General features: G+C 31.8%; 1 protein-coding gene across 1 annotated transcript; it reads right to left on the bottom strand.

Annotated features, from left to right (window-relative positions):
- Positions 1 to 1,967: 1,967 nt before the first annotated feature.
- On the bottom strand, positions 1,968 to 6,690 carry LOC127880550 (uncharacterized). The gene is made up of 2 exons (XM_052427865.1): positions 6,387 to 6,690; positions 1,968 to 2,669 (listed from the first exon to the last, which is right to left on the bottom strand). The coding sequence occupies exons 1-2, from the start codon at positions 6,681 to 6,683 to the stop codon at positions 2,343 to 2,345; spliced, it is 624 nt and encodes a 207-aa protein (XP_052283825.1). The 5' UTR covers positions 6,684 to 6,690; the 3' UTR covers positions 1,968 to 2,342.
- Between the last annotated feature and the right edge of the window lie 4,210 nt (positions 6,691 to 10,900).

The raw sequence follows: 10,900 nt of genomic DNA, 5'->3' as shown, positions 1-10,900 counted from the left end.
ACAGCCATACGGTTTTGCAGAAGAAAGACCCATTGTCTGTACGTCAACTTTAGAATAAAGTGTAACACAAATTTCCGTACACGCCTCTCGTATACCTTAAGCGGTGAATCTGACTCAAATTTTTACTGTGTAGATGATTGCAAACTATGTACCTTTTGCTGTGACCAGTTTTGACTTTATTATGGAAATATAGACTCATAATAGTTCGTTTTCAATTTATGTTGAATTACTAGGTTCTTATCGATAACAATCACAATTCACTAACATCAATGTGTCTGTGATCGTGAATAAAGACATTCTGACCGTAACGAGTTTTGGAATAGTTTTGCCATTTGACCGTAACATCCGTAAAAGAATACACAGTCACACATGTTTGTATTTTAAACTTCTCTTTACCTGCTTGGTGAAAAATTTAATTAATGTAAGAAAACAAATTGTTTCTGTCTTCATTTGGCTGATTGATTGCAATTTGTATTTGTTGTCTACTGTAGTATATAAAGTGGATTCGTCTGCGTATGCGGCGTCATGGCTGAGTAATAAAATAGTTCCGTTCACCGGTCAGGGGGCATAATTGCAGAGTAATAAAATAGTTCCGGTCAGTTAAAATATGGCAAAAAGTGGATGGAGTAGTTAACCTTATGGTCGGTATGTCCTTAGTAATGGAGCAATTGTGGAAGTCAAAACTAAGGACATACCCACCATATGGCATCAACGTGCAAGAATAAACGTTAATAAAAGAGCGCGTAAACAACGTTGACGCCGGAAATGCACGACGTCATTTCCGTTCATAATAATAAAAATAAAACATGGCCGCTGATTAAGACCGTGAGGTCGATTGATTGATTTTATTTGGTAAACATATGAACATTACATAGTTACTACATAATGCAGACAATATAAAATATATTATCACAGCAATATACATAGCAAACCATGGAATGCACACACACTACCAAGGATAACACAAAAAAGAGAAAAATGATTTTCACTTATTTCCATTGTGGTCCTTCTTATTGGTGGCAGTAACCATGAAACAGTCATGTATTAGATTTTAATAATGTATATGTATCAAATATGTACTGTTTAATGAAGTATATTACTGATTAAGAATGAATAAATATAATCACATGTTCATTATTATCACAGAAGTTGCATAAGAAAGTTACACACTGCATAGGTAGTTAATAAACACACTTTGTAGCATACTATAAGTTAAAGAATAATTATGAGATCCTTGCATCTTATTGATCATAAGACTTAAAAATGTATCACAGTATTTTAACAGAATATAAAATTCATAATAAAAATTATACTATAAAAAGCTATAAAGACTCTAAAAACTGTTTCTTGATGGCACCCTTGAAATTGTTAGGTTTAGGTACATCCCTGATGTTTTGAGGAAGATTGTTCCATAAACAGATACCATTATATGTAAATGTTTTAGAACCAAAACTTTCTACTCTTGGTTTGGAAAAACGACCAGAGTCTTCAAATGTAAAATTTTCAGCAAAAGGTCGAAAGCTTCGCCAAAAAAATAAATACAGCGTTTTATTTAATATCCCTTCGGATAATTCAACTGAGCTTATTTATATATATATATAATTCAATGTCGTTTTTTTGTTTCAATGGTGTATATATTTGTAATAAAAAAACGCACTGTGATATTGAAGATCTATTACTTTTGATCTTTTTAGCTTTCTGTGGCTGCCCCTATCGATGTTATGTATAGTAAAGGATAGGGTTGCTGTTCATTACTTTGTTGGTGTGAATTATTTTTAAATGGCAGAGAACTTCATTTCAACGGGCGGTTCGTTTTGATGAACTTGGATAACATTTTATCCATAAAATATAGCGCTCCACAAATATGTATAAAATTATATCTACTTGTATAAAAACGAGACATAACAAAAATAACAAAAACTATTTAAAGGATTTTTATTAAACACATATTAAAAATAAGACAGACTCAATATAATGTCAGAGAATCAGCATAATGTCTCAATCATTTGTTTTGTATTTAGTATAGACATATGAGAATTATTAAGTTGAATATAAATAAACTGTCCCCAGCGTTTAAGTTACATGAGATTTTATCAAATACATGAACATCGAAACATTTATGTGGAATTAAGAACAAATGCAGCTACCTTTTACTAAATATGCAAAGCAAATACATTATACAAAAATAAATAGCAGATTCCAACAATGTTTTGCTGAATTATAAAAGTACATTGCAAGTTTCCGTATATAAATATGTTGTTTTTCTTCACACAAGAGAGGATGTAGAACCTTCGACTCACACATATTATTCACAAACCCTTTTCACCAGTCTGATAACAATGCTAAAACTGCAATTCACAGACTGAGTAGTGACCGCCTTCACAACCGGCATCAATCTTGTTTCCTTCATACAGATACAGACAACCGCCTTCTGCGTTGTACGCAGGCGTTGTATCCATAGCAACACCAGAGAGCCAGAACCACCCACTCTCGTTTCTTCTCGCACCCAACCATAACCATTGGCTCACGGGGATGGCTCTGATAGCGTTCAGCTGGGATGTTGTTTCTGCGGCGGCCAATTTTCCACCAAACCTTTCACAGTTGTCTTGTGCTACTTGCCAGCTGTAAATCCTGGTAATTCCAATGTATTTTCTGGCGCTTGGCTCTACCTGTAAACGTCGAAGTCATAAGGTGTGTTAAATAGAAAAATAGTATATATATATATATATATATATATATATATATATATATATATATATATATATATATATATATATATATATATATATATATATATATATATATATACTTCCAATTATATATATAAGCTCAGTGCTAGCCTTATAATCGCGGTTCATGTGTTTGTCTTTTTCAATAATCTACAATAAAGTGTGTTTTTTTCGTCTTCGATATCCAAAATATAGATTTTCCTTTGGATGTAAATTAATGTACATAGTTTCACGCACTAACAAAATAAAAAAACGATACGGAATAGGAATTATTTCTATAAGGTCATGGAATCGACACATGTATCCAAAACAATTTCAGTGCAAGTACAGAAAGTTGATTGTTTGTATGTTAACAAATGTTGGCGTTATCAATAAATCGATCGTTTAGTACAATGTACAGGGGGGTATTGTTGTCAGGAGAGAATTTTTAACAGTGCGGAAAAACACATGATAATCAAATGCATAGGTTTCTATCAGAAGAATTAATGCAATAAAGCGATGAGGGTAAAATAACACAACACCATTTGCTTAATTAAAACTTAAATTATTGCACCAAATGTAAAGTAGCAACAAATATATCTTACAATTATTATGCAAAAGTGCTCTTACGTCATTATTGACCCGTCAAAAGTCAAACATCATATTTATTTCCGCTTAAAATGTAGCGTCGTTATGTTTCCCATTAAAGTATTTCTTTAAAATGGCTGTAAAGGTAGAATAAACACATGTTACTTCCTGATCATTTTGTAATATATCAGGCTCGGCAAAATGACAATAACGGCTTGGCAAGCTTCGCCATTCATTTAGTATTTAGCTCGCCTGATGTTATACCAAACTTTTAGGCAGTCTCAATATACTGACCAAAGTTTGAGACTGACTACGTATGCGTAGGACGTTCTATTAAAATATCCCAATGTTTTAAATCTACATGAAACACATGAAATCATAAATAAATGATTAACATAATACAGTTTCCTACAACTGGGTTGTATAACTCTTTGTCAGTTCTTGCGTCAGGCATATTAAATTTAAACCATTGACCTGCTTTCAGTATATGTTTTCATTAAAACCATTCTTGCAAAGTAGCTCCATTGTCTGAATAGAAAAAACAAAAATGACGGTAATAATATTCGTTTCTCAACGTCTGAAATGACTTTATCACATAACGCTATGATATTTAAGCAGTTATCCAGAAAACTTAACTGTATAATTTGCATTAAGTTAATATTATTTTTTACAATCAGTCTTTGCGAAATCGTTTCTTTAGCATGCGTATAATATTAAACAAAATAACAGACCTAAATAACGTGTGCAAGAAATGTCTTTAAGAAAGAAAATAGATGTTTATTTGTGCTCAGATTACATGCTTAAAATTAAAATCAATTCCCGATTCACATGACGAACTGAAAAGGTGGACGGCTAGCAACTTTACCCTGTGAAAAAAAAAACGATAATTACAGAAAAACAACAATACAACATGCATCACGGACCTGAAAGAATATGATCAATAAGGACACATTCAGTGCAAAATCATGACTACTGTGAAGAGGACAAGAACAGTTCAATTTGGCGAGCTTAAGGAAGGTTTCGACTGAAAAGTTGCCTCGTCTGCGCATATTGTTGCATAGACGTAGATATACAATTTAATGCAGTTATTAATTTCCGGAAGCTGTGTTTGATAATTTTAACTTATCTGAACATTCATTTTGTTGTTGTCAAAATTAATATGATATGACTTATGATAGTTTATACCATGGTTTTGGGCGGGGAGAATAAAAGCTTCTTCCTTACATTTTGGAAAAAGCTTCAATAATTTATTTTTAATTATGAAAACTTTGATTGATAGGGATTGCATATCTTCGATAATTGCAATCTTTGGATTTTTTAATTGCATGAACATTAATAAACGTTTAATTATATACAAATGTCAGTTACAGTATTAGGGTTTTTTTCCTTCTAAGAGAATGGCCGTGAACGTACATTTCACAATTTTGACACGCACATTTCACAAATCTAGTAAGGCCACTATACTTGACAAAAACAGCCATTTAAAACTGTGAAACTTGGATCTTTTCGGCTTTAAAATGTCGAAAACAGCCATTTCACAGTTCAAAATTGAAATTTTAATATTTTACATAAGCGATACAAGATATTGTCAGCAGTAAGGCTTTTCTATGTTTTTAGATTGCGCTAACCAGTCAGAATATTGTTGTAAACGGCTATTTGTTGAAAGAAAGTGTCAAAACAATACAGTTATTTAAATGTATAATTTAAAAACATTTTAATATGCTTCAAGTATAAAACAAGTTTTTACTCTACTTAATCTTAACAAACTGAATTTCACAATTTTAATAAGTTCGCGACTCATTTTTTCACAATTTTTACAAAGTTGCGACTATTTTTTAACAATTTTTACTAGTTTGCAACTCATTTTTTAACGAAGTGATGGGGCCAGTGCCGCTTTGCAAAATCAGGAAATTAAGCCATGAGTATGCACGTGTTTCCTGTTATTACGCGTTTTTTTATATAGATATTTTAGTTCTTGCTGCAGTCAGATGAACGGTAAAACCATTTGTTCCGCTTGTTGATAGCCAAATTATGCTCTTAACGTTCTAGTTACTGCCAAAATCCTCGTTATGATTCATGTGTGAAGGTTGTGAAATAATTTTGTCAAATTATGCTATCTTCATTTTTGCACATTACGAGCAAGTAACAGTGATAATTGCCTATATTCTGTGACGTTCCTTATAATACCAAAACATTGTTTCGTACAAGAACAATTATCAACTAAAAAACTATTTTCTCCTGGATTTGAGTACATCATACACCAAAAAACAACAACAAAACGGTGCAGAAAATCAAATTGCGCATTAAATGAAACACGTAAATGAATCAATGATTCTCTTGGCATATTGACTTCAAAATTAAAGATGAACCAAATTTTGGATAAAACGCACACACTTTATGAATGTGTAGGAATAAGAGCTTAGCATGCCATTTTAAAGAAAGTCTGACACAAAAAATAATCGGAAACTATAATACAATAATATACACAATTATTTCATAAAACGAACGTTTGAAGTTAAAGTATACGACATTATGTTGTGCCTACAATTTCTTTTAAAGAAAGTCATTTTCACATCATGAAAAAACAAGCTTAACTCACCTGTAGATGTTAAACAAAACAAATTCGTTATAATAAACATATCGCTTCAATAAATTATTTATATACTCTGTGTCCTCAAAATTTAAACAACCACAGACCTTTCTTTCAATTTAGTGAATGCTGATGTTTATGTGCTAATCTGTTTGCAAAGACAAGAGTAAGCAAAACATTTAAAATTTGAATACAGAAAAGGTTATATCCAAACCAGTCATTTACTTATAGCTGATGATATTGCTTGCTACATTTGTATACACATTTGTTTTGAAAATAATCCAAAATTTCACTATTTTTTTATATAAAACAAAACAAGTCTACAGAAATAAAATTGATAATATTAAAAAATATATAAGCAATAAAAGAAAAAAAGTATTATAAATAATCGAAAATATGCGTAAGAATTGAAGTAGAAATGTGTGTGTACATATGAGCATATCAATACAAATTACATTAAGTGCAACACATATTTAAAGCACATGTAAATGTGCACTAACCTTTTTGTAAGTATTTGAAATATTCACAAATTTTAAATTCGTGTCGCGCGTGTCCCTTAGTTTGTACAGGTCACATGTGCCTGAGCCAGATCCATCGTCCTCATACTTCAGATACCAACAGTCATCGCTGCAAAGTAAAGCGCACGATGGAAGGCCCTTTGCAGATCTGCTTGACATTTCCAAATATGGCATGTTTATCGCGTTAGACACTCTCAAGAATTTTGATGTCTTTGATGCGCTCGCACATCTCACAAATGCATGAATAAAAAGCATAAATTTCAACGATTTTCCAATCATCTTGATGCTTCACGTTCACAAGTAAAAGTGAGAAGCGCACGTTCCAATACTGGAGCATGCGCACATTGCATTTGGTTACGTGAGACAAAGAGCAGATTTCATTGGTTGGACAAAAACATATCATTGTTTCTCATTTCACATGACGTACAACTGCCTATCAATTGGACAATCGACAAGTCTAATGTAAAAGCGCGCCATTTCTTATATCTTAAAATAATGCAAATAATGCGTTCACAAAAGAATTAGCTTAAGTTGTAACCTTCAAGTGTAAAAATATTTGCTTAGTTTAAGAAGTTTTTTCTTAGTTGTCTTCATATTCAAACCTTTCTAAATTGAAAGTTTTTAACAAATTTTTCAACCGCAGATTGAGTTTGCTTTTTGTATCGTTTTATAACGAGGCGTGTTTCTGTGGCTGTTGAGTTTTAAGTTATATTGATTATATTTTAAAATGTGCTAAAAGTCGTCAGAAGTTTCATATTTTGTATTGTATAATACTTAAACATTGATTAAATATTGCATTTGAATACACTACTGCTCTTAAATAAGACAAAGAAATACGTGTTATGAATTTGTTTTTTATTGCCCATGTCATTCATTTACCAAGGAAATAATTATTGCTTCATCGCTGCAAAAAATGTGTTTTGTATGCATGATATTGTATTTTGAGCTGCAATTAATATGAATATATACTACTATAACATAGTTGAGATAACAGTCTAGATTAAACCCGTAATTGTAGTCTCGAAGAGTTTGATTTTCTGAATGTGTCACAGAATGGGCTTATCGCAAACACAAACCGTCAAAATACATTTATGAATTATTCTCGTTTATTGTTGGTATATAACATTTTGTTAAGTAAAGAGTTCGGTAATTTTTAAGTTCCAAATAGAATGCTTCCTCGTTTATATAATTTGAAAATCTATTGATTCGCCATTCGATGTCTTTATTAGCAGCGTAACGATATAGTAGGAGAAAGAAGGCTGTGTATTTTGGAAATATTTTATGTTAAGTACAGTTTTTAGTTCATGCGAGACGATATCCTAACACGAACCGTTTCCATTGCTCGAGAAGGATGGGGATGATGATGAGGAGGAGGAGGAGAAGGAGGATAACAATGGCGACGATGACGATGATGATGACGATGACGACGATGATGATGATGCTTCTGATGATTATGATGATCATGATGATGATGATCATCCTGCTGATGATGATTATGATGCAGATTGATGCTGATGCCGATACCGATGCGGCTGCTTCTGCTTCTGCTTCAGCTTCTGATGATGATAATGATGATGATGATGATGATGATGATGATGATGATGATGATGATGATGATGATGATGATGATGATGATGATGATGATGATGATGATGATGATGATGACGACGACGACGTCGACGACGACGACGACGACGACGACGACGACGACGATGATGATGATGATGATGATGATGATGATGATGATGATGTGGATGATATTGATGATAATTTTGCTCGTTCGTTTAATATTTGTGTCGAATAACTGATCATTATGTTATAACATAATCGGCTTTCAGGGACAGCTCTAGAAACTTTTTCATAAAATATTCATAAATTAATGATCCACCGATCAGGAGAGTATTTGAGAAGTGTTATGAATGAAACAGCACCTTATTTATTTGTTTTTAACAAAGCATACTATTTACTGACGGTTAACGTGATTTCAATTGAATTCAACTTAACGCAAACCATTTTATTAAAAGTAAGTACAGGCCAGCTGCCCAAAAAGTACACAAACAATATACCATCACATAGTTTCCTTGAAATTTCTTATAGCCCTATTTTTATACGTAGATAATACAAAGTGATATTGTTTCACAGGTAGATATAAATATAAATAGAATCTTATGAATTCATGTTGGTAAACAGATGGTATACAAAAGTTGTGTCTTTATGTATTATTTTATGAGTATTTGATCCCATTAATTTATACAAATCAGCTGCTGAATATCCAACATGGTACCAATCAAACCATTCAAAGAAATGGGGAACGATTCACGAAATTCACTATCAATAACACATACATTATTCTTATCCAGACACAAAAAACAAAGTTTACCAGCAAATGTGATATTTGATTGTCTACCTATCCATTAATTAATTTATGATTAAAACATCTAAATTTGCAATGTAATGTATAAATGGTACGTGTTCTGAGGTAAGATATCATTCAGTATTAAGCATTGTTTTGCGAAACTTGTAATGGTGAAAGCGAGATAAATTGTTTTTTATTAATTTGCCAGTTTTGTGTATAACAATCAGTAATGCGTTGGCGAAACTGTCTTATGAATAAATTAACATCACTATTTTCTTGACTTATCCATACATATCCAGCCATTACGAAATAACATTGTTTTGACGTTTAAAGCCCAATATGTTCTTCCGGAGTCATGTAACGCTTTAACATTATATAACTAGTTAGGGTATCTGTAATTAGGCATATTTAGTAATTACACCAATATTTTATGTAATTGACAAAGTAGCTAAGATATAATGGGAGACCCCCCGTTGTAAGAAGGTTATTTAACATGCAAAATTCGTTTATAAAATGTGTTATGTACAACTTCAATTGAGTCAATATACCCGTATCTCCATGTTTGTGATCTATAACAAAGAATAGGTTTTATCATACCAATGAAAATACCCAAATGATTTTGTATCATTATAAATAGCAAATATTTCTTTTTGTGCACCAAGACAAATTTGGCGTAAACATTAACCCCATGAATTTATAAAAAGAGTTTGTATTTACTCGCGTGCCACGTAAACTCCAATGTTCGTAATGTCTAAAGACTGTTTCTTTCAAAATCTTCTGTTTTTTTTTTAGATTAATTTCCATTTCAGTTAAATTACACAATTCGCAGATAACGTTTAATTGCTCTTTAAATTGTATCGCTGTTTCGGCAAAACAAGCTTCATCATCTGCGAACATAAGATATAAAATGTATAGAATTTAATTATTTATGAATATATCAGATCCTGATTTTTCACTTAACATCGTGGATAACTCATCGATAAAATAGTGTAAAAATCGTCGGACTTGCCTCATCACCTTTCCTTGTTCCAATATAACAAAATAAAAAACAATATTATGTTTCCCTGTGAAAATGAAGTCTATCGATCTGGTTGGGTTTAAGTTCTTCGGTCTTTGAGACGTGAATAAAGCGTGTCATACGTATATTAGTAAAACATTAGCACATTTTCGATGTATGCCTTTTCTAAGGATTGGAATAGTACATGCTGATTGATTTTTTTATCGTAGAAAGTTTACGGAAGTGAATGTATACACAGTAAAATGTACCTTCTTTTTTATTGACATATATTTTTGAACTACAACGACAAAATATATTATTGATATCTGAGTAACCAGTAGGAAAACCTGACTCTGATTCATCAATTTTATTATTGGTTACTGCCCATTCTTACAATCGTTTACTTATGACACCCGTGAAATTTTTATACATTGAATTTGTAAATGATATTCCACGATAGTTATCTGGCTTAGAAAGACATTTTTATTAAAGACAAATTTACTATTCCATTAATACTTTTTTAATTTGATAATTAAATTTGATTATTACTGACAATATTTCTATCATCAATATACTCCATATGAAATGTAATCGGAAATTGATCGGATTCGCCAAAGTTAAGAACTTGCATATTAATAATACGACTGAACAATTCAGATAATGCAATCATATTGTCAACCACACTGGCTCCATCGTTTGAAATACACGTTAATTGACCCCATCTTTATCTCCTGGGAATCGTTCGTTTAAAATATGGGTATCAAAAACACAGCGCATACTTACTAGAGATCTGCCAAAATTGTTTACCCGCAATGTATCTGTGTTTGTTCGTGGTATCTCGAATAAACTACATTTTTAATGGTGATCGACTTCTCCGAAAATGTAATCTAAATTGTCGTATTGTATATATTCTATAAAATCTATTGTTCCTTCTTTACTAACAATCAGCGGCTAAAAACATCGATGCGTTTGGGTATAGGAGTTTTAACTCTTCCAAATTAGAGAACACATTCGATATACATGTACCATTCTTATCATTTGGTAAATCATACATAGGCGTTCCTCCTGGTGAAACGTATAAAAAATATACGAAAATGTCATTTGATTTAAATCTAGATAAACATCTGAAATATAATACAATAC

The sequence above is a fragment of the Dreissena polymorpha genome, chromosome 5, assembly GCF_020536995.1.
Source record: "Dreissena polymorpha isolate Duluth1 chromosome 5, UMN_Dpol_1.0, whole genome shotgun sequence".
In the NCBI taxonomy this organism is placed as follows: Eukaryota; Metazoa; Mollusca; class Bivalvia; order Myida; family Dreissenidae; genus Dreissena; species Dreissena polymorpha.
The sequence above is the reverse complement of the archived record's forward strand: the minus strand, read 5'-3'. Positions and strand labels throughout refer to the sequence as shown.

Excerpts from the sequence above, each read along its gene's own strand:
- LOC127880550 (XM_052427865.1), bottom strand. The coding sequence starts at position 6,683 with ATGATTGGAAAATCGTTGAAATTTATGCTTTTTATTCATGCATTTGTG. Across the intron at positions 2,670-6,386 it reads TTTCAAATACTTACAAAAAG|GTAGAGCCAAGCGCCAGAAA; the intron begins GTTAGTGCACAT and ends CGACGTTTACAG.